Source organism: Penicillium digitatum, chromosome 1, assembly GCF_016767815.1.
Source record: "Penicillium digitatum chromosome 1, complete sequence".
Lineage (NCBI taxonomy): Eukaryota > Fungi > Ascomycota > Eurotiomycetes > Eurotiales > Aspergillaceae > Penicillium > Penicillium digitatum.
The window spans coordinates 5,918,600-5,941,304 of record NC_089384.1 but is presented as its reverse complement, the minus strand read 5'-3'; the positions used below and the strand labels follow the sequence as shown (position 1 = coordinate 5,941,304).

General features: G+C 47.5%; 7 protein-coding genes across 7 annotated transcripts; 3 read left to right on the top strand and 4 right to left on the bottom strand.

The window, feature by feature from the left end:
- Positions 1 to 2,221: 2,221 nt before the first annotated feature.
- Pdw03_4378 (Pyruvate kinase) lies at positions 2,222 to 4,248 on the bottom strand (the record flags this gene model as incomplete). Its single annotated transcript, XM_014675728.1, has 7 exons — positions 2,222 to 2,470; positions 2,525 to 2,606; positions 2,667 to 3,500; positions 3,616 to 3,818; positions 3,872 to 3,918; positions 3,986 to 4,030; positions 4,125 to 4,248. 7 exons carry the CDS (start codon positions 4,246 to 4,248, stop codon positions 2,222 to 2,224), a joined length of 1,584 nt encoding a protein of 527 aa, XP_014531214.1.
- Positions 4,249 to 5,109: 861 nt separating this feature from the next.
- Positions 5,110 to 5,652, top strand: Pdw03_4377 (DUF1748-domain-containing protein; the record flags this gene model as incomplete). The annotated part of the gene is made up of 4 exons (XM_014675729.1): positions 5,110 to 5,112; positions 5,201 to 5,240; positions 5,303 to 5,345; positions 5,517 to 5,652. 4 exons carry the CDS (start codon positions 5,110 to 5,112, stop codon positions 5,650 to 5,652), a joined length of 222 nt encoding a protein of 73 aa, XP_014531215.1.
- Positions 5,653 to 6,612: 960 nt separating this feature from the next.
- Positions 6,613 to 7,699, bottom strand: Pdw03_4376 (uncharacterized protein; the record flags this gene model as incomplete). The annotated part of the gene is made up of 2 exons (XM_014675730.1): positions 6,613 to 7,221; positions 7,286 to 7,699. The coding sequence occupies 2 exons, from the start codon at positions 7,697 to 7,699 to the stop codon at positions 6,613 to 6,615; spliced, it is 1,023 nt and encodes a 340-aa protein (XP_014531216.1).
- A 2,316-nt stretch (positions 7,700 to 10,015) lies between these two features.
- On the bottom strand, positions 10,016 to 11,552 carry Pdw03_4375 (F-box domain, cyclin-like; the record flags this gene model as incomplete). The annotated part of the gene is made up of 3 exons (XM_014675731.1): positions 10,016 to 10,152; positions 10,207 to 11,461; positions 11,526 to 11,552. The coding sequence occupies 3 exons, from the start codon at positions 11,550 to 11,552 to the stop codon at positions 10,016 to 10,018; spliced, it is 1,419 nt and encodes a 472-aa protein (XP_014531217.1).
- A 686-nt stretch (positions 11,553 to 12,238) lies between these two features.
- On the top strand, positions 12,239 to 14,542 carry Pdw03_4374 (Cys/Met metabolism, pyridoxal phosphate-dependent enzyme; the record flags this gene model as incomplete). Its single annotated transcript, XM_014675732.2, has 1 exon — positions 12,239 to 14,542. One exon carries the CDS (start codon positions 12,239 to 12,241, stop codon positions 14,540 to 14,542), a length of 2,304 nt encoding a protein of 767 aa, XP_014531218.2.
- Positions 14,543 to 17,133: 2,591 nt separating this feature from the next.
- On the top strand, positions 17,134 to 18,173 carry Pdw03_4373 (UPF0590 protein C409.17c; the record flags this gene model as incomplete). Its single annotated transcript, XM_014675733.1, has 3 exons — positions 17,134 to 17,299; positions 17,356 to 17,874; positions 17,932 to 18,173. The coding sequence occupies 3 exons, from the start codon at positions 17,134 to 17,136 to the stop codon at positions 18,171 to 18,173; spliced, it is 927 nt and encodes a 308-aa protein (XP_014531219.1).
- A 150-nt stretch (positions 18,174 to 18,323) lies between these two features.
- On the bottom strand, positions 18,324 to 19,604 carry Pdw03_4372 (Isocitrate dehydrogenase LysB; the record flags this gene model as incomplete). Its single annotated transcript, XM_014675734.1, has 4 exons — positions 18,324 to 19,167; positions 19,231 to 19,400; positions 19,470 to 19,510; positions 19,577 to 19,604. The coding sequence occupies 4 exons, from the start codon at positions 19,602 to 19,604 to the stop codon at positions 18,324 to 18,326; spliced, it is 1,083 nt and encodes a 360-aa protein (XP_014531220.1).
- Between the last annotated feature and the right edge of the window lie 3,101 nt (positions 19,605 to 22,705).

Sequence of the window (22,705 nt, the reverse complement as noted above, 5' to 3'; positions counted from 1 at the left end):
CAAAAGATTGGCATACAGTCATGCTCATTCACAATTACCACGACAATGTCTTCTCCCTCTTCACATTCGGAAGGATGAAAGTTGCCTCAATGACATTGTAACTGCATCTGGTTCACAATTTAACCCAAGAACTACTTGAGCCTTGGAAATAGGTCGCTGGGCTCCCGTTCCAATGCTAGAGAGTTAGCGGATGATTCTGTGCCACAGCCCACAAAGGCCTTTTCGAGCAATCCTGGTCTCCAAAGCACTCGTAACCAAACCCTTCATCACACTGCCCATGTAGAGATCCTGCATTAAACCCACAAGTCGAATGACCACCGTTCTCATTGCTAGCGCATACACTTCACGGTTATAGCACTTGATGCCCTCAATCACACAGATAAGAGTCACTTCCTGAACACCTGCCACACAAGCGATTGAAACAAAGTGCACAGGACATTAATGTTGCCCCTCTCCTCCCTACTAACTGGGGTATCGAATGATCTGCTAGAGAAATTGTAACTAACTTTGAAATTTTGCATTAAGACTACATCGTTTTCGGTGTTCTCTGTGCGGCTCAATGCCCTAAGGCTGAGATATATAGTAGGAGACACGTTGGGCCGAGTTTAGGGTATAAAGTTACACTATTAAGAGGCTTACATCAAGTATGAATAGGGGTGATGATGAGACAGGCTGATGAGAAAGAAGGGTGAGTGTGCAATAGACAGGGAGAGAGATGTGACTCGAGGGTGTGGCAAATAGGACTTCCCGTCCACTCAGCCATGCTTAAGCCCGTTCCTTTACGCAGGCAACTTTCACGTTTTGGATCTGTTCCTAGCACTCTGAGCATAAGTCCTCGGAGTATGGCGGATTCCCAGATTTTTGTAAAAAAAAATCAAGATTGCTAGGGGTGGGGCATAAGTGATCTAGGGAAAACGATCGAGATCTTGGGAGCAACCAGGGTTTGTGGTATGTGCCGAGAATTCTGTTCGCAGTTTGGGCGGGGGGATGCCTGGAAACTAGAGGGGTTTAAGCATACACAGACAAATTTTGCAGAAGGGACAGGGAATAAAATAGGTGAGTCTATGCTCGCTATATCAGAAGAGCTTTCGCTACCTACCAGCTTTTATATACGCTGTTTTCATCGCGAGCCCACTCGGCAAATCTTCTGTCGACGATTTGGATTGTAAGACGAAAGTTGAGCTTTGCGAGTGATGCAAGATGATTTTTGTCTACACAGCTATGTTGAAGATTTGGAAAGTAGAACTGAATTTGTCCATGTACAAAACATACCGACGTGAGATTTTAGGTGACATCCACAGGACGGTACATAGTATACTAATCAACAATGACATGTACTGTGCATAAGACTCCAGGAACGGGGTTCCAAGCTAACTTTGATGTCCGTCCCTAACGAAGACCCCATATAATTTCCACCTCGTATGACATAGATAGCTGTACGGAGTGTACCAGAGCGTTGTTGAAACTATCGGCAGAAACCGGGTTCGGGACGGTAAAGGCTCCGCGAAAATTGTCTGACGAATTTACAGACCCTTTTTTTTTTGGAATTCTCATTTTGATTTCTTTCGCTGATCTAACGTTGAGACGTTTTCAAAATTCGCACGACTCCCTGCTCGAGAGAGGTGGAAGCATAGAATGCATCTGCGGCATCTGCGGTATCTGCCCGGGTAATAGAGTCACACACCCTCGGGCATATGGAGCAGTCCCGGTATCGGGATTTTAAGCTGCCCTGCCTCGGGTGTACGTCCCCCGCATCTGCTTTTTGTTCGATTCGATTCTTTTCTTCTTGCAAGTTATTTGGACGGAAATAGTCTTTGAAGAGGATCATTCCAGTTTCAATCGCGCGTGGAATTCAGGGCAAGTGAGTCTATGCATTGGTGTGCGAGTGTGAGACTACTATGACAATTGCGAACTCTCGACGTACGACAAAATCTACAAGGACTTGAGGACTAAATACCAGTTCTATGTCTATTCAATTTGAATTGTGAAGTCTTACTGTCCCACCAACGTGACCGGAAAGCATTAAATTCGTTTCATTTACATGAGCAATGCATTAACCTTCCAGACTGTGGTCCAGACCACACGGCGCAGAACAAACTTGGCTTCGAAAGCAAAAGAAAAAGGCGGCAATAAGAGAAAAAAGAGTTATGTATCACATCCGCACACCGGCGGTAAACAAAGCACACTGGACCACTGATCACCGAAAGTTTACCTTCCAGATTTACTCATCGGCCAAACCGAGGCTGTCATCGGCGGGCACCACACGAACGGTGTTGGTGTGGCCCATACCACCACGCCATCCCTGGACACAGACGATGGGGTCGCCCTTGTTGATAATTCCGAGATTGAGACCGTGGTTGATACCCCACTTGAGACGACGGTCGACATCCTCCTGCCAGATCTTGACGTTGAAGTCAGGCTTGCTCTCGGGGAAGTAGAACGGCCACACACCGCGGTACAGGTGGGAGTACTGGAAACTATTGTCAGCAAAGAACGGCCATTCGAACGATCGAATTTGACTTACCCGGGAAGCGGTTTCGTTGCGAGTGACCATCAGGATGGGGCAGACGGGACGGTACTTGGAGATAAGGCGGGCAGTTTTGCCACTATGGACTTGTTAGCATGATCGTCATACCAAACGACAGAGACGCTGTTCCGGCACATACCTGGTGGTCAGAACGATAATTGCACCGGCGTTCAGCTCCAAACTGGCGCTGACAGCGGCCATAGCAACGGACTCGGAGGTCTCAGTGGGGCGAGGGGCCAGGTTGCGCAGCTCGTCAAAGACGTTGAAGTGAGGGATGGCAACCTCAGCCAGCAAGCAGGTCTCGGACATCATCTTGACGGCCTCGCAAGGGTAATTACCCTTAGCGGTCTCACCAGACAGCATGACACAGTCGGCACCGTCGAGAACGGCGTTGGCAACATCAGAAACCTCGGCACGAGTGGGACGGGGGTTGTATGTCATGGACTCCAGCATCTGGGTGGCACAAATAACAGGCTTGCCCTTGATGTTGCACTTGGCGATCATCATCTTCTGGGCAAGGAAGACCTTGGGGGCGGGGATCTCGATACCGAGGTCACCACGGGCGACCATAACACCATCGGTCTCTGCGAGAATCTCATCGAAGTTGTTGACACCCTGCTGGTTCTCAATCTTGGCAATGATCTGAATCTCCTTACCCTCCTCGCCAAGGATGGAACGAATGTGCTTGATGTCGCTGCCGCGACGGATGAATGAGGCAAAGACCATGTCGACCTTGTTCTTGACACCGAATCGCAAATCGGCAATATCCTTCTCAGAGAGAGCGGGGAGATCTACATCAGTGCCGGGAAGGTTGACACCCTTGCGGGATGAGATGTTGCCGTCGTTCAGGCACTTGACCTTAATGGTCTGCTGATCAACAACCTCGATCACCTCAAAGGACAGAATGCCATCATCCACATAGATGAGCTTGCCAGGGGTGATCACATTAGTGATGTTCTTGTAGTCCAAGTACCTGTCGTCACACTCTTGTCAGTCCACGTCACATGCCAAGCTCGCCCAGCTACGCAACTATATTGAGCGAATGTCGGTTGAAACAATTCACCCTTCGGCAATGGAAACGTTCTTACATGTTCTTGTCATCAGAAGCAGTGGCGTATGCCTCATCGGTGGTGATGTTGAGCACGGTGCCCTGTTTAATGGGGAAATCCTTGTCACCAACGGTGTTACCGGTACGGATCTCGGGGCCCTTAGTGTCAAGGGCAATGGCGAGAGGGCGACCAATCTGGATACGGGCGGCCTCGCGAGCGTTGTCAATGACAGATTGGTGGTACTGCAGACACTGTCAGCGAAGGTCTTCATCAGATGTTGATTGGACAAACTGACCTCGTATGATCCGTGGGAGAAGTTCATGCGAACAACGTTAAGACCGACTATGGCCATGTCAGTCTATACACCCAACAACGCTGTCCATTTCCAGCGGAAACTTCATTGCTATACCTGTGCGGAGGGCATTGATCTTCTCAGCGGAGTTTGTCTTGGGACCTGATCGATTGCCTGTCAGTAATCGGGGGGTTTTTTTTTTCTCCGTTGCAACTTCTTTGACAAGGTCAAATTTCTCATCGTTGGTTTTACATACCAATGGTACAGATGATGGAAGTGCGGCGGAAGTTCTTCGCAGGCACCATCTCGGTGTTGAGCTTGGAGTGCCACTCCAGCTTCATGCGGTTGCTCAGATGGTCGAGGGAGTTGGTAGCTGCCATTTTGATATGATCAACAATTGTTGAATGGATTTAGAAAGGGTAGGATAGTTCTGATCAATTGAGAATCAGAGAGGATGGTAGAAGAGAAAGGATGTGAGATGGAGGGGAAATAGAAAACGGATGGGTGCGGGGCGGGAGGGAAAATGTTGGCCGCCGCCGGTGTGAGCAGTGGTTCCATCCCAAGACATCTCTTTCTGTCGTACAACATGTTGACACCGAACCACATCTATACTAAATTAAACTGTGGATTTTATATCATATGAGTATTTGACTAGTTTAGTCCCTATCTCATTGTGTACCCAAATTTTCTATTAATTAAGAGCTGAAGTTATCGGCAGAGGCGGCATAAATAGTCCAGGCAGAAAAAAAGACATGAGTTATGTATCAACTCCAGGCTGGGTTGACCGCAGAATAGCGGAGGACGCCCCGTGCTGGCCTACGCGCTGTAGATTGGAGTCCTTCTATCGAATAAATGTGACAAATAAAGACACCCAATTGATCGAGCCCCAGCTCAGAGACGGCCAAGACGCGAAACGGGATTTCGGTGGGATGAGAATGCTTATCGATAGACCGAATCCGGGCTAGTGCGCACCTGGGCACACCTGTAGGTGGGCAGGTGCGGGCAGGTGCGGGCACCTAAGTGATCTGGCCCCAGCCACACTGTGGATTATGTCAGGTATGTACCCAGTTTAACCAGCCTCATCCAAAGCCACTTGGGAGACGTCATGTGAGTTTACACGTGACCACTCTTTGGGCGGTCTCCATGACAGGTTGGGCCTCCTATTACTTTTGTCTCTCAAGCTTTTTGGTGATTTTCCAGTTACTCAATAACCACAGATTTGACTTCTTCTACTCAGCATCATGGTGAGAGATCTTTGCTGGCTGATCTTGGATAACCGAGGTTACTGGAACAAAGAGCATATGACTGACTTGGATGCTTGCTGCAATCTAGCTTGGCCGTCTTACCCACTACGCATTTGACGCGGTTCTCTGTGAGTCCTCCAATTCTATCTTTTACCTCGGAATACAAACTAATCGGTGCTTTAAATCTCAGTCTCCGCCTTCCTGGCAGGTGTTAAGCGCTCCACTGGGCTCACGTAAATACACTCCAACCCCTCACGATCCTCTTCTTCCAAGCCATCTTTCACTCTGCCTGTTGCCCATTTTTATACCCTCGGCTTGCATGGGAGAACTATTGGCTAACTCTGTTACCCTTCGCGCACCCCCATTCGTTGGGCCGTGTGTGCGTGGGACTTTCCTAGCCCCAGCCTCAATTCAGACAAGATTACAGAGAACAAAGATGTCAAGAAATGGGTTGACAGCTACCTGGGTGTTGGCGAGTGGATGATGGACCAGTCAGTGGCTGTCATGGGCTCGTCCGCCTGGTTCGAGCGACGCCGGTGATTGGCGCCGCCACATTCAACTCGAGGAGACAATCGACGTTTCCTCTCTCACGATTTGACTTTCGGCCATGATGTGTGTATGATAGCGGACTCTAAATTGGTACACATGGAAATTCCCGGGTGTGCATAGATTGCCGCGGGGCTTGACTGGCGGTATGAATCTGGGCCTTGGTCTCGACGCTTGGCCCTATGGCAATATGATACAAATCAGTACGTACAGATTGATTCTGTGCTGTGGACGGTGTTCCTTTTCAAACTACCCGGCTGCCACAAGTACATGTTTTAAGGCTGGATTGACGAATGATGACCAATCTTTATCTGCGCTCCATCCTCCACTTTCGACCGATGCTTTCAAGGTCACGGCGTCTTGACTTTTTCGATACCTTTCATCTTTCTACCTGTTCTATATCATCGTACAAATTCAGCCACGAGTTTAGCAGACAACCCTTGGAATATATTCCTTGTAGATCTGGACAAAATCCTTAGACATGTCGAGGTGTCTGTCACCAGTTGATCCGGATGACCTGAGCTCGTTCTCTTGATGCTTGTCTAGGCCTGGGTCAGTCTTGAATACTTGAAGCTGGAGGTGTTAGTTTCTTAAACTCTGCATCAGGAAAATTGCCCTGCTGGCGAGTTTCGGTCGAGAGTTTCGCTAACGACTACACAATCGTGCACTACAGCATGTCAAGCAAATCATCACAACTAGTCCTCGAAAATTCCTAGCTTCTGAGCATTATCACATACAGCATTCTTTCACTTCCCCATTTATTGCAAGTAAGTTCATAGAAGGATAAGAAATGTCTAAGAAAAAACAAGAACGTCTAAATCTGTTGTTCATGACTATCTAAAGCCATGGGGAAGACAACGAATGCAGAGTCCTCGGACGAAAAAGAGACAGGCTAATGGGAATTTATTTCCCACCTGTTTGCATTGAAGGCTCCTGCAACATCGTATGGTCAACTCATGGCGTGTGTCGCTCTTCGTGAACGTCCGTCAGCGAATTGATGTAGCGGCAATCTCGGACCGCACATTCAGCCATAGCCAGGTATCTTTCCTCAATTTTGCCCCAGTCCCATGTCTTCATGAACCGAACCCCTTCTTCAACTTTTTTCTGGTAGTCTTTGTCGCTATCCTGGTCATTAAGATAGGTCCACACAGTCGTATTGGCGGGTCCATCTTTGAGGATGTAGGTAGAAATAAACCCCAGAAGGTCCTTCTCAACTCGAATTCGGCTATTGTGATCAATGGGTAGTTGCAAGAGATGATGTATCAAGGATGACATGTAATGAGGAGGTTTGGGGGTGAGGAGGTGGAGCTCATGGGCAAATGTCGAGGGAACCTCGACAGTGTCCTCAAGAGTGAAACCAACCAACGACAGAGGGATAAGATGGACACGCATCCAGTCCTCGCTATCAAGGGCATGCATCAGGTAATGAGTTTCCCAGTATTCAGGGACTCTAGGGTTGCCATTCCAATCTCTTTCGTGGTAAAGAAGGCGGGGCCAGTTGTTTTCGAGCAACACCTGTGAAGCAAGCAACAGCTGTCCATCGGGTACAACCCACTCTACGACCTGTTAAAATACTATAAGCTGGATTTCTTATCTGAGCGAGTGGAGAAAAAGCTTCATCACTTACAATCAGAGCCTCTGCGAATCCACATCTGTATAGAACCTGATTCCCGTACTCCACAACCGAGATGGCGTTGTCGATGAGTACTTTCAAAGCTTCCTTTATCACAGGATCAGGAGATACTTGGTGATTTATCACGTTGACAGGCTGTGAGTTGGGTTTGTCGGTCTGTTGATTTGGTTCTTCCAAACAGCCAGGGTTGGGTTGAGACAGTGACATCGGCTCGATGACAAGCGAGGGGGAAATCAGGACTTGAAGTTGCTTGCTCTCCTCGATGGAAGTTGACATCTGCTTAATGGCAGTAGAGGTAGTAAGGGGGACTGATAGTCCTTCAGTTTCCTCGGAAAAAGTTGGCGTTGCCTCTTTAATGGGCGAGGCAAGAGGGAGGGCTGTGAGCCCTTCGGTCTCTTCAGTCTCCATTGTTGATTTTAAATTGAAAAAACGTCCAAAATTGGATGAAACGGCAGTCGAGAGGAATAGGTGCAGGTTGTTACTTTTCTCATTTGCAAAAAGTGAGGATGTGGTGGGATGGGACAGAACAGAGTGGTAGGAAGAAGTGACATACGACGTATCAATGCTTCTCTTCCTCACTTCTGGACTAAAGAACAACCGTTTTGATTTGTTTGTTTGCCTCATCATCCTCTTCCCTACTTCTTCAAACACCAGATCTCGTCTCTCCCTCCTCCTCCTCCTCCTCCTCCTCCTCCTCCTCCTCCTCCTCCTCCTCCTCCTCCTCCTCCTCCTCCTCCTCCTCTTCTTCTTCTTCTCCTTCTCCTTCTCCTTCTCATCTTCGTTCCCAACAATGGCTACCATGCTGTCTCGAAGCGGCTTCGGCCATTTAGACGCAGCAGCAGCGACCTTGGGATACATATTGCGTAATGAAAGAATTTCCCACATCTTCAACGGCGAATATGCCACAAGTCTCCTTAGAGGAGGCTTCTAGTTTTCCCTGGTACAAAGAGGCCTCCTGATCTAACAAAGCCATAGAAGATCGATCTTATCGTGAAAAATTATTGCCGCAAGCTTCTGCTACAATGCCTGAAAATCACAGAGAGCGAGGATAACCGACTGGTCTACCATCACCGTGGCACTAAAGTTCACATCGACATGCAAATGATGAAAACTGTACCATGGGCCCAAACCCTAGGGCCACCAGGGTTTGCCCTGTGACTGCAGCTAAGTGTCCCGCATCGAAATCTCTGGACTGCCTGATATATATAGGAGAAATCTGATAGAACTCCTAAGGAGAATATACCGGGCCGAGAAGCGGGCACGGCCGTACCTTTGATCGACCATGTCAACAGATGGGATGTGCGATGTTTTGGCAGCAGATGGAACAAAGCAGAGTGGGGTGAGTTCTCTCGGAGAATGACTGACTTTCTGGCCAACTAAATACTTGATTGGATGATCACACTTAGACAGTCCAAGAGTGTGAGAAAATGGGAGCAGATCCCCAGTTTTGTAAGGGATAAAGAGCAATTCAACAATATAACAATTGGCTATACCACGGCATTTATCGGGAACAACAAAGTTACCGATGTTCATGTGTTTCTTAATATACCTTGGTCCCAAAGATTCTCTCGATCAGATAAGTATACAGGATGTCGATACCGTCACGAACATGGAATGTCGTGAACAGCAACCACTACTACTACTACTACTACTACCGGAAAGAGCGATGCTCACCCGCAGTAACCATTTCAGACTTTATTATGATTACTGCGGAACAAAATTCTGCGTCGATGTTATCATCACACTAAACCGGCCATGGCACATCTCAAGATAGCGGAGGTCTATGACGTGAATGCTGAGGATGGCCCAGGGCGCTGGTTGAACACGTCTAGCAAATACTTGCTCAATTAACATCAGGACTCCACTAACCTTATTTGATGGTTTCCATCGTACATTCCTCTGCACTGGTGTTCACAAATCTCAAGTGCTGAAGCACGGCTGAGATGGCGACAAGACAAGCATATCAACAGAAAACGCGCACCGACTTCGCTGATTTCCTAATTATCCGTCATTTGCTCGAGCTAAAAGAAAGGAACATCAATTTTGCCATGCTACCAATCCCCCAAAGCGAGCCATTGCCTCTCCTCGCAAAGCTATGTTGGACCCAGAAGGATGTGCGTCCACACCTTGCGACGACGCTGACGCCCGAGAAATTGTGGGAAGTTCTCAACACGCGCTTGGCAAGCAAGGAAGTCCGAGGTCTTTATAACTCTCGCTTTCACTAGGCTAAGGGGGATTCATTGTTTGTTCTGATAGCCGCGCTCAAGTAGATCTTGAAAGTCGGATAATTCAGCGGTGAATCCATTGTTTGATTAAGCTTGGACTGAACTTTCAAATAAAGTTGCTCCATCTGGTCTCCCTGGATATCTTAGTCCTTGCTTTGTTGACAACAATACGTATGCTAGTAGCATCTTGATTGTTTTAATACCTCAGGCTTTGTTGCTGAATCAAAAATTTCCTGGGCACTATGAAACGGATGAGGAAAAAATGGTATGCACTACAGGGGTCTTTTCCCTAAAGATTCTGAGGTATTGTAACACTGTCAAGAAAAACAAAGACGTTGCTGCTTCAATACTATCCCAAAAGATCGGGAGTAGAGTCAGTTCAATAACAGGTGTCACAACTCGAATTCAGTCGATCACAGCATGAGGGGTATGTAAAAAATGCAAAGTCGAACAAAGTCAAACAAAGTAGAGCGATAAACAACAGGAACACGACAGTGAACTACTTATGAACTACATATGTACGTAGCAGAGCATCAATGTCCACACGGTGGTAATAGGAGACGTGGCCCATTTCCTCCCAGTAATGAGCCATGTGGTTAGGAGAAATAAGGATCAGTTGGGAGTCAATGTAGGTATCTGGCCAATTTATGTTAGTAATGATCCTTTTGTTTATATATTAAGACTGCCTACCGTCACGGAACCCAAGTCCGGCTACATGACCGCGGCAACGTACAATTCGGGCGCCGACAAAAGGCTCTTCCGTCTCGACACTGATCAAGCCTTTGGAGCCAATTTCTTGGGCAACGAACGAGAACTGGCCACGAGGAACGTTGGGGTCACCTGTCAGCTTGACAGCTTGCAACTGACCTCGCTGTCCAACATCCTCGATATTTTCTTGGTTATCGTGTTCGACCTCGTCCTGCGTGTCCATCATCTGCGACTCGTTTTCATCGCCGTATGCTATGGCCGTGATGTCGTTCTGGAGAACAAGCAAGAATTCACAGCCATGGGCTGAGTAGTCTCCAATCCAAATTCCCTGATAGGGTTTCTCAGGAGTGGGAGTGTAAAGGACAGGATCGAGAGTTGAGCAAGTTAGACTCGCTTCATTTGATACTGGCGACAATCTAAACCTTGGGTTTACCCAGTTCCTGACACGGAATAGCGATTCCGACAATTCCGATAAATTGTTCAGTATTTGCGGTGGTGAGTCCTTCAAATCACGAACTGTGCGTGCCTTACTCGGGATGATTTGTGGCGGCCAAAGCACATCTGGGTTGACCCAAGGTCCTCGGAGGCTTAGTGCAGAGCAAAGCGACAGTGATTTGTAGATATGCTGGACATTCGAAGCTATGGGCATGCGTTTTTCATCTGTCGCTGATTGAATAGATTGTATTGGGGCTGTCCGGGAGGATGGATTAGGATCGTTGAGAAACAAGACGGGATCATCATCCAGCCCCAGATATACACTGGGTTCAAAGGATTGGATAATAACTTCTGGGTGTGATATCCATATTTGAAATTGAGGAGTGCCACGTTCTGCGACGACCTGGTATGCTTCAATCACACCCCGAAGGTTATCATATCGTGCTATGATCAGCATCCCCGTATTTTCATTATCTGCGACCCAGATCTTGTGCTGAGGAATGAACCAGCAAGGGTGATATGCAAGATAGAGGCGGCGAAATGACCTAAAGGGACCTGAGTTTTGGATTGGAGCAGGTAGTCTCTCGTTTACCAGCTTAGCCCATAGCAAGTCATTCGACGCATGATCGACAAGAGTCCAGGAAGTGGCACCGAGGCAGGCGAGATCCGAAGCTGAGAGATAAGACGCAATATCTTGAATGATCTCAGCGGGTAATTTCTCAAGGAACGACAATTGACCTGCGGGTGGAGACATGTGCCCGTCATCAACCGGCTGGTCGCTGGGGCCATCATTTATTTGTTCCTGCGACACTAAAATGTGAGTACTGGGCCACAGTATTTTTATCAAGAGAAATAATGAGACTTACCCGGGTAGAAAGGCTGATAATCTGCATTTTCCCTTCGATGCGCTGAGATTTGTAAGTGGTAAGTACTGTGGGTTGAGCCTCCTCAGAGTATCGTAAATGACATCACCGGGAGACCCAGGAGTAGGGAAAATGCAGGGAGTCACATGGAAGTAAGAATGGAAATCAGACCAAGTAGGAGAGATGCCTAATGTGCTTTATATTGCCTATATTGTCAATTTTGCGGGGTTTCGATTGGAAGAAGCTGCCCGGCTTTCCAGTCCTTTAATTCTTTTATGCCCCAGGTGGAAAGGTCGATGCTATCAAAAAGGTACGTGTTGTGGTAGTGTGGATTATCTCACCTCCCAATCTCCTTCGATTAGCTAAGTATCAGTCTATGAGGATATCATTTGATTGAACGCATGCTATTTTCAACATGCCTCAATGCATATAGACTTAAATGAGAGTATCACGTGATTCAACTATGTTCGTATCACGTGGGACATGTCCTGCTGTCACCTGATCGCCCAAAGAAGCATCTTGTTTACCGTCGCCAGAATAGGCAACATCAATCAGGAACGCGTCTAGGCGCCTGTTGCCTATAGAGCCCCACTTTGTTTGTTTACGTCTTGATATGTGATCTATAGAATTCTCTTTATAGGCCTATCCCTGTGTACTTTTTAATAACCCACTTCTTTGTTTGGGCTTTCATCTTCCATTATCGTCGTCTTTTCAACATGGATACCACTCTGTCAGGAAGGAAACGGAAGAGCTCTGCCTCAAATCTAACAAACGATTCACCAGTCTCACGCCGGACTAGACAGAGCTTGTCAGCTGTGCCAAAAGATGCCGGCCTCAATCAACAGCGAAAGAGAGTATCTGTTACACCCAAGAAATCAAGAAAGAGTGTTCGGTTTTCCGACCCAGGTCCCCGGTTATTACATGATGAAGATGTTGGATCAACCGGCTTGACTCCAGCGATGCGTCGAACATCATTTGAGACAGAGTCTGGAGACCACACACCTAGCCGCAAATCCCGACGCAGGTCTGCCCCAACACCACGCTTCCAACGGTCGTATGACCCGGAGGAACCGTTTGATGAAACATGCACCGAGCGGAGAATTCAATTTACTCCGCTGCGCCAAATTCTAGATACACGAACCCAGAGAAGAATTAGGCGAATCGGGTTGAGTGATGAAATCAATAACATTGAGCGTGAAAAACGGCAGACGCGCAACATGGAAAGGACCATGCAAGCTTTGCTTCAAGAGCGAGACTCCCTGAGAGATGAACTCAGAGCTGTGAGGCAAAGTGGAATGGGCTTTGAGGACCAAGTTTCAGTGGCTGAATCCTATTGGATGACACCAAATACACCCAGATTTGGCGAGGAAATTTCAGTGGTTTCTGATCACAATCTGGATTACACCACCCCATTTTCGAATGGTGATGGAGAGACTTTCGTGTTCAATGATAGTGCTATCATTGTCTCCAGCTCCCCTGATTTCCGTGGAGCTCGAGGTCATAATCCACCCGTCACTGATAGCTTGATGTTATCCGATGAACCTCAAACGCCCACTCGCACCGCTCAAACGAAGAATCCAGTCAACACAGAACAATCTGAGATCCATTCCCTGACTCTTAACCTGGAAGCTGCCAGACAAGAAAAGAACGAATTGTTCAATGCATGTCGATCACGAATCTCAGGGTTCAATGACCCTACGATCAGTAACATTTTCCACCAGTCTTCTCCACCATCGGATTTCTTCAAGAATCTTATAGAAATTTTGGAAAATGCTCTCTCTCGTGCTTCTGATGCTGCCGAGGCTCTTGAAGGAGTTGCACAACAATGCTCCGGTCTAGGTTTCTCCGGGGACGGTATTGACGATGTCATATCGGACATGCGGAGCCACTTCCGCTTAGCTCGTCTTGAGCTTGAGCGTGCACTGCCTGGTGAGACTGCCAACGTCAGCCTTGAGAACGGTAAGGCAACCTTGGGTGCGCTGGTACAGCGTGTTCAGTCACTTGCAAAAGATCTGGGGACGGAGCGCCACTACCATCACGGTTCTCTCGGGCGAGAAAAAGCTCTTCAAGGGCAGTTTGATGATTTATTGCATCGATATGAGACAGCTATAAGCAAAATCGACAGACTCGAGGATTCAATCGCATCTTCCGCGGGAGATACGCTCCAAGCAAGAATACGAATCCAAGACCTCGAGCGCGAAGTCCAAGAACAGGCTGTTGGGATTGACAGATTAAGCACGGCTCTCGACAAGTACCAATATGAGATGAAGAATCTCGAAAATCTCGTCGAAAATCTTGAAAAGCAGAACACAGCTATAAAGGAGGACTACAGCCACCAGATTTCTAAACTTAAGAAAGAAGTGGCCCATGAACGCTCAAGGCGCTGTTCGGCTGAGGCTACTGCTACCAAGTCTGGGTCTCGCATCCGAGAGTTGGAGAAAACCGTTGAGCACAACCGAATTCGGGCTTGCGACTTGATGGCTCAAGTGGAGCTTCTTGAGAAGGAATATCAAAGGGCCGTGGAGACCCTTGACCAAAACACCAGTGAACTTCAAACGCACGAAGTAGAGACTGGGACTCTCAATATTCGCATTTCAGACCTCACCACATCACTGCATGGCGCCAAATGTGAAATGCGGCGTCTTCAAAATGTCAATGCAGGCCTTGAAGAACAGCTTCAGCTAGAATTAGAAGCTCGAAATGAGCTTCTGGATAAGTGGGCAGCTGATCAGGTGCGATCGTTCACCCACATGAAGGAGACTATCGACTCGGAACGTCGCAGAGCCAAAGTTCGTGCGGCTAATTGGGGGTTAAAATCAGACGATCTCATGTCAGATAACACTACCTTGGGCATTGGGAGTGAACCCATTACTCCCGTTAGCGCTCGATATGTTGATGTCGAAGTCGGCCGTGGCAAAGACCGGCAGCGTCTGAATAGTGTCGAGATATCAGCCGAAATTTCGCATGTCGGCAGCGGTATCGGATGCGATCTACATCTTCCCGCATCAGATTTGCCTTGATTTCTGTATAAATTCTAGATGCTTTTGTTAAAAAAAATTTCAACACATCCTTACTGTGATCAAGGCTTGAGCACATATTAAATTATGTTCCTGAACATCCAACCCGTCTACAGACAATCTCCAGATATTAGGAAGCAAGCTCAGATATGTTCGCTGTCTGGAAGCCATGGAAAACTCCCACCCCTTCCAATGCCATTTCACTCCACAGTGAAAATAAAATCTCCAGCCCTTTGCCTCATGAGAAACTGCGGCTCCCTTCAAGTGCCATAGACCTCATCATCCAGCATCCCCTGAATCGGTGGGGCTACTCGCTTGACCTCTTCAACAGCGACCGCTAAACTTAAGCCAGTACACTGTTCCTGACAATTATGGAACGCCTACACACAATTTACTTCACCCCATCCGGCCGGAAGGCTTCATTATCATCAGTCACAAGTCGACCATTGTGACCGCCCTCGCTTTTAAATCTAAGTCTGTATGCAGACTCCAGCACATTGCTCCCTTCCGCAGAATGGACCCTTGCCAAAATGAATAAAATCTACAATATGGCCAGTCTGGCCAAAGCGTTCACTCTGGCAGCCGCACTGCGCGTTATTGATGAGGGCTAAGCCTGGACAAAAACTTTGCGTCCTACATCGCCGAGCTCGCAGCCAGTGGGAAGCAAAATCACTGCTCTGATGCCATTGACCAACACAAGTGGCTTCACTCCAGACCCTTTGTCTAGACCGTATGAACTACCTTATACGGCCATGAAACAGCGCGTTTACCCGTGACTTTAACATGACCAGCACCTCCTTCAACAAAGGCAATTACTAGTCCCCTTTATTCCGCCACTATGCACGCCTGGCACCGATGTAACACCATGCTGGCCCATGGTGTGGATCCTAATCGGAACTGGGCGAGTAATGACATTATTCAGGGGGTGGTAGGCTTGCCCGCTCGCTTGGTCAGGATGTTTCCCTTTCCATACCGTTTTGGTTAGAGAGTGTTTTTTTTTCGCAACTACAAAGCAAAACTTGCGTATGGTCAAAACATGTATTACGGTGTTATATGATCAAGTGCTATTCCAGAAACATCTTTCTGTCCGCAAAACAAGAACGAACCCCCAAACTCCCGGACAACGCAGACAAATCACGTCAACTGTGAAGCCTACTTGCTTGTCATAGCTTGGGGCTGAAGCTCAAAATGCTGCTTGTGCTCCGATCGAGCAAAAATAGCCCCAAAGAGATTGGGAATATCGTTACAGCGAAGCATCATGCGACAACACAAGGTAAATCCCGTAACCACAATTTCCTCTTGTGCGGCTCTATCATTTGCTCTGGGTCCCATGAACTCGATCTTACCAATTTTGGTGACATCCCAGGCTTTAGCAGAGAATTTTGCCACGGGCATCTGCTCCTCATCGACGCAGACAAAGTCCCCAGTTCTTGAACCCGCAATCGCTATTCCATGTCATTGTGACAGGAAATTCGGTGTCAGAAAAGTTGAGTGAGCGGTGGGTGTAAACCGTTCGCCAGCGTTTCTGGGCCAGTAGGTGGGCCTTTTGTCCACGTAGTTCGTAATCTGCATTGATGGAGATTGCATTCAGCTTGCCTATTCCGATGACTTCTTCGTTGAGGGCTTTTTTGAACACCACGTTGGCTGCGAGACTGGAAGGGGCATAATGGATAGTGTACAAGGGGTCTGAAGTGTTGTTGACGTCTGAGACAATGCCCTTCCACTTCTTCCATTTAAAGTCAACTGTGAAGGCGAAGCTTTAGGGGGGAAGTCTGGGTGTATTGGGGATTATCGTATGAAGCCATTTTGTTTGAATTCTGCTGTCAAGAATGGCTTCTTGGAAATAGAACAGGTTTGATTGAGTGGGGGATATCGGTTCAGGCCAATTTGATTCCTTAGCAGTAACTGAGAGCTGAGTCTTATATTGTGATTTCTTTCTGGAATGAACTAGTCCTTCAGAAGGGAAATTACAACCATTTGTATACTTATCTAGCTCATCTCACCAGGGGCCTAACAGAGTCTTGGCAGCTCCACTCATTTAAAGTTTGTCGCACTAACCTCTTTGGGTGCCTTCCACCGCTCCAACCAATCAAATCTGAGTTTGGGGCTTTTCCGGGGGCCGTGATGTCAACCTCCACTTGGATTTGGGGGCCAGCTGATCAGGGCTGTGTTTGCATCTACAAAGTACGAGGTGCTTGGATAGATCAACAAATAGAGCAAACGATGGTAGCCACCATCCCTATACTTACAGCGCAGGGATGGCCGTTAAAAACAGTTCTCTCTTTGTAGTATGTTATTATAGGTAGATTCAACGCATTCGAAATGATTAGTAGATCACAAAAACTGATGTTGGCAGCTTACATTATTCAGATGTCTTCAACACAAAAGGGGGCTTTCGTTGGTATTTAGGAATTTTTGTGGTATGAGCTTCGACGCCGAAGGATTATTTCTTATCAATACTTGATTGTCCTCAAGAACGATGACGTTGTTGGGCGTCAACCCTATAAATGGCCACACTTCAAACAATCTTCTTGTGACAGTGTTCGTCTTTTGCAGAAGATTCGTATCAACTCGCTCTACTACTTGACCCAATCATGGTCAGCCAAGACACCAACGCAAACCAGCACCGCTTGAAGGTGACGGCAGGCGCAGACTATAACCTCAAGACTCATCAAGTGGTACCTGTAAATGGCGAGACAATACGAATCGAGAATGAGCACGCTATTGTGAGTCTCTGCATACGGATCAAAGATTACACAGGTGATATACTTGCTCTCATATGTTGAGTCAATGAATGGAGCTCATCTGTCAAATAGGCTATCCCGAGAGTTCACCATCCACAAGCCCATATTTCGACCACCCCCTGCATACAAAAGACCTATATTCCATTTGCTTCTCGATCATCTTCAAAGAGTCGGTGAACGGCAACAACCTCTTCTTTGGCAATGACTTCGATCATCCAATCCGCGACGTGCTACCTCCAGGGTTTAACGCAGCGCTACGGATGGTCAAGTGGACACTCGACCCTGGCCTAGACGGCGATGTTTACGCTGACCGTCCTTACCTGTACAGCCCGGCATTAGCATCGTGGGACCAGTTCCGGATTGGAGATAAGATGCGCATATCTGACGAAGTGCCAACGCTTCATGATGAGATTGTTGAAGAAGGCTCTTACAGTGAAGATTCTGCCAAGGTGCGTCAGCAATTTAATATCCCTGAAACAGTCGAGGAGCGCAGAAAGCATTTCCAGGATGAGGCGAATAGAAAGGAGTTTGACTTTGAGCCGGGGAGGATGTATGTTGCTGATTTTGGAAATCCTTATTTGGCATTCAATGGTGGGTGAAAAGCAGATTTGCTCTTCTAGTTGGGTTCGTTCTCACTGATTAAAATAGACTTCTCTGTCCGTCTTCCTGGATTCAATCTACACATCATGAAGTACGTGGATGAGAAGAACCACGAGCTGCGGTATACGCTCAAGGATGTTTCAAACGGTCGGGTGTATCTTGCTGTTGTATTCTCGGTGATCCTGGGTGAAACGAAAGACCGGGAAGACCGCAGCAAGAGTGAGCAACGTGACGAAAGCCTAGGGAGATTTGACTGGGAGCCGAAGCCATCGTCCGGCGATGTTGAGTGATACGTTTTGTCGATGTAGCAGAGTGTGCTGTTTTATCTAGATAAGGGTTTTGTACATTTAGATTGTTGGCAATGCATGCAAGGGAAAACAGTAAATTCATCTCTCTCAAGTGTCATGTGCAAACTTTGATTTACATATACAAGTTTATGTTTACAGTCTCTTCAGGACATCGTCCAACACCTGCTGAGTGGTGGCCTTTCCACCCATGTCGGGGGTGAGGAACTGAGCAGCATCCAGGTTACCATCGACAGCAGCGTAGATCTGAGCAGCGGCCTTTTCCTCGCCCAAGAACTCGAGCATCAGAGCAACACTGCGGATCGTAGCAATGGGGTTGGAGATACCCTGGCCCTCAATGTCAGGGGCACTGCCGTGGCAGGGCTCACCGATAGCGAAGCCATCACCGACGTTGGCACTGGGAACGAGACCCAAGCTACCAACAAGGGCAGCAGCGCCGTCAGAGAGGATGTCACCGTAAAGGTTAGGGGCAACAATGACGTCGTAGAACTCAGGCTGGCGGAAGAGCTTGTAGACCATGGAGTCGACGATCTGCTCCTCGACAAAGACGGAAGAGAACTTCTCGGCGGCAAGAGCCCGGCGCGCGGTCTCACGGAAGAGACCGTCAGTCTGGGAGAGCACGTTCGACTTGTGGGTGATGGTAACCATGGCCTGGTCACGGGTAGAGGTGGCGGGGGAAGCGGAACGGATTTTCTGGCGGCGGAGCGCAATCTCACCAGCGATGTTGGAGATGCGGAAAGAGGCATGCTCAGAGATGCGCTTGATGGCCTCGGCAACCTTTCCGTTGGGGCCCTCGATGGTGCGCTCTTCCTTCACGTACAGGTCCTCGGTGTTCTCGCGGACGATGACAAGGTCAATGGGCTTGCCATTGGTGTTGCCGGCGGTGGTCTTGACCGGGCGGACGTTGGCGTACAAGTCAAGCTTCTTGCGGAGAGCGACAATGGGCGAGGAGTAGCCGGCGACCTTGGTGCTAGGGGAGCTTGAGTTGGTAGGAATTGTCAGTCGAAATTGTGCATGCAGAAACAAAGGTAATGTTGCTTACCTGACAGCGCCAAAGAGAGCACCGTCACACTCCTTCTTCAGGGTATCGACAGTCTTGTCGGGCAGAGCGGTACCAGTCTTCTGGAAGGTCTCGTAGCCAGCATCGAGGTCGACGAAGCTGAACTTGAGGTTGAGGGAAGAGGGGAGAGATTCAAGGATCCGACGGCCAGCCTAAATTTCATCAAGCAATATTTACTCAGTGAATTGGCTCCCGTATCAAATCTTGAAAGAGCTACTTACCGGGATGACCTCCCGTCCGATACCGTCTCCGGGGATGAGACCTGTAAGATTTCGGTTATGTCAGTCAATTGCCGAGCCACGAGATCACCAATCAAGGACAATTGTACCAATGCGAAGTGTCCGGGCAGCAGCCATTTTGATAGACCTTTTGAAGAGTTGCTTTCTTGAAATCGATAATCGCCGTCATCGGAGCGTTGCGTTTTGTGACGGCGTCGGATTTTTGTTGCTCCGAAGAATCGGTCCGGAGAAGCGGCGACCCTATACGAAGTACATTGCTGTAGACTTACCTTTCTGGCTCAAATTCTATAAAATATAGGTGACGAGACAAGATTAAAAGGAATGTGTGTCTTTGAAATATTCAATTCAAAAGTAAATAACACAGTCGGCAGGAAGTATATTCTAAGATTGCGGATATGTGCGCATGCTCAGACTACCCAATGGGTCCCTTCTCGCGAAGTTACATATGGGTAACATTTACATATTCCTCCTTGCAAGGTTTTTTCGTGGCTTTGCCGAAATTTAAAATGTCCATCTTCATCGTGCTCCTCAAAATCTGCAGGTTCATCCACGTTAAATTCTATATTAACGCTTAACCCAAATCGGTCACTTACCGCGATGTAGATCCACCAACATCGAGTATACAGTGTTGACAGAATTGAACCCAATCCTCAGAGTTGATACTTAAAGCAGTCAAAATCACGCTCCACTTGTCATGATTGCATTCGATTCCGTACTTCACTATCACCCCAAACTTACTGTTCTTTCGAATCCAGGGCTCATGGCATTCAATCCTCTGTCTCGTTTATCAGACTCGCCAATCACAGCTGGAAGACGGAACATTGCCATTACAGAGATTTTCATATATTCCCTTATCCACATTGTGCAGTTCAACACAAGATGCATGCAAAAGTGGCGATACTGGCACCACAACAAGAACAAGAGCAACGGGTACTGTGTGTTCCATTCTTGGCGGAGCATGGTCGGTCTTTTGGCGCAGAGTAAGTGGAAAATATCCCGGCTACTTTATAGATAGGGCCATTAAATCCTTCAAAGTTCGCATAGTGGGCTCGACCCTGCTTCTTGCTAGCTCACATCCGGATAAGCCAATGCTCACAGCTGAATCCATTTTACAAAGCGTGGGCCTTTCGCCGCTCTTGTTTGAAGTTAGCCAGGTCTCATTGCGATGATATATTGAAAATTCCCTAGGCCCATGAGATGTCATTATTCTTCTAGAGACGAAAATGCTGACGATGTTTCCCCGAAAAGTGGGCAATTCGGAAAACCTGGTCTAGGAAATTCGAATTGGACCAGGCTAACACGGTTTGCTTTGCATTTCTTTCATTCCCCGATTTTTTTTTTGGCCATCATGCTAGCAGTGGCGTGTGAATATATTGACATGCGCGCATTGGGAGAAGCTGGATCCATTGTTTTTGTTGTCATTTTTGCCTACGTGTGCGGTCTGGTTGGTTGGCTTGCGTTAAAATCGCGGTCGATTCTTCCCCAGTCGGGTCACCATGCCGTGCTTTTGACAGGGTTGCCTCTTTCCATTTTTGTTGGTTCGGGTTATTTTCTTTTTTGGGGGTATGGACCAGACCACCCAAGCCCAACCCAGCCACTGGTGATGTCGGCTTCTTGGTTGATATGGAGCTTCTGGTGGAGATCATAATTGTCATCTTACTGATGATGGCACACGCTATAGCTAAACCGGTTTTGCCGTTGATCATTTTAAGCGCATCGTACACGATGACCTGGAATCGACATGGAATTGAGCTAGGTCCCTTGAGCATTTCTGAGACCGGCAGTGAAATGGCGCAGCGAGGTACTGCTTGGAGAAAGGCTTGGAGAGTTTGCATTGACTCGTAGTTTAATGCACTTTGCTTGTTATCACATGATAATGTGATAATTCTCTGGCCGAGTAGTTCCGTAAATATTTGAAAAATATTAAAGGCGGGTCAAGATCCAAGATCTTGTCACTAGATCTGCAACTCAAATACCACGCGGAGAGGAACCCCCATTCGATATGGACCCATTACTCCCACACTATTGTATTCGACCGACTTGCAAATATGAAAAAATGGCTTCATTTTCACCGGGGTAGCCATAAGGTTTCAAAAGTGCATGAATGATTACCAGATAGGAATAGTAACCGCAGTCGATAGTTGCATAGCTCACATCTGTACAATTGAGAATGATCGGATGTAGTTCATCCCTTGTTGAGGAGGTAGTTTTTGCAGCCGGTGGTGCGATTTGAGAAAATTGCTCATGCCATATAGCCAATTTCATCTGCATCTCGAGTGTTTCGAACAGGATATTTGAAATTGTTTGCAGAGCTTCGGCACTGGTGGTTACGATGTGTCTCAACCCATAGAGCTTATGCACAAGTCTCGGAGCATATGTGAAACATGCAAAGAATATTTCGATGATGTTGTTTACTTCTGGGTGCAAATCTGATGTGTATTGCCGTTGCGTCTTATCATACCATTTATCGGAGGCTTAAAAGCACTCTTTACCGGAGAACATTGAGTGCATCACCTATTCGAACATTAGCGTCTATTTCAAGTTGCAACTGATTTATATTGCTACCCAGAGATATTTAAGGCAAAGGTCCAGGGGATAGTTCAAACCTACAATCAACCCCCGAGCAGCTTTTGGTAACGTTACATCCAGCTCAGTGTTGAATCTATCTGGCCCTCGAATCCGTACCAGCTGACCGAGCCCTTTGGCATGCTTCATCCACGACTCTGGGCGCACGCAAGGCTTCCCCATAAGCTGATCGGGCGTACGACACCATTTGGCTGTTTTTTGGTAGTGCACCCAAAATGATAAGCTGTGAAAGACCTTATTGTGGCATCCAATGCTCGAGTTCGGCCATAAATGGTGGGAATAAATCCATGCCTTCGGACCACAACATGTGTTGGACTGGGAGTGTGTGGTTGAGAGAAATCGTCAATGAGAACACAAATATGTTGCACAACATTCATATCCGCAGAAAGAAGAGTGGATAGCTTCTCTCTCTGGGTCAAATCCTGGTAGGTTGACTTAAAATCAAGTGTAGAATTCGAGGCTGAACTCTTGGGGCGTATTCCGTCCAAATTATCATTCTTTGGATTGGGTTGACGCCAATCCCGATGTGGTTTTCCAGTAATAAACTTCAAGCCTCGGTCATATCCAGGACAAGATTGCCCATACTGGTCGCATTTGGCACAATCAGGAAGTTTTTGGTCACACTGTGGCGT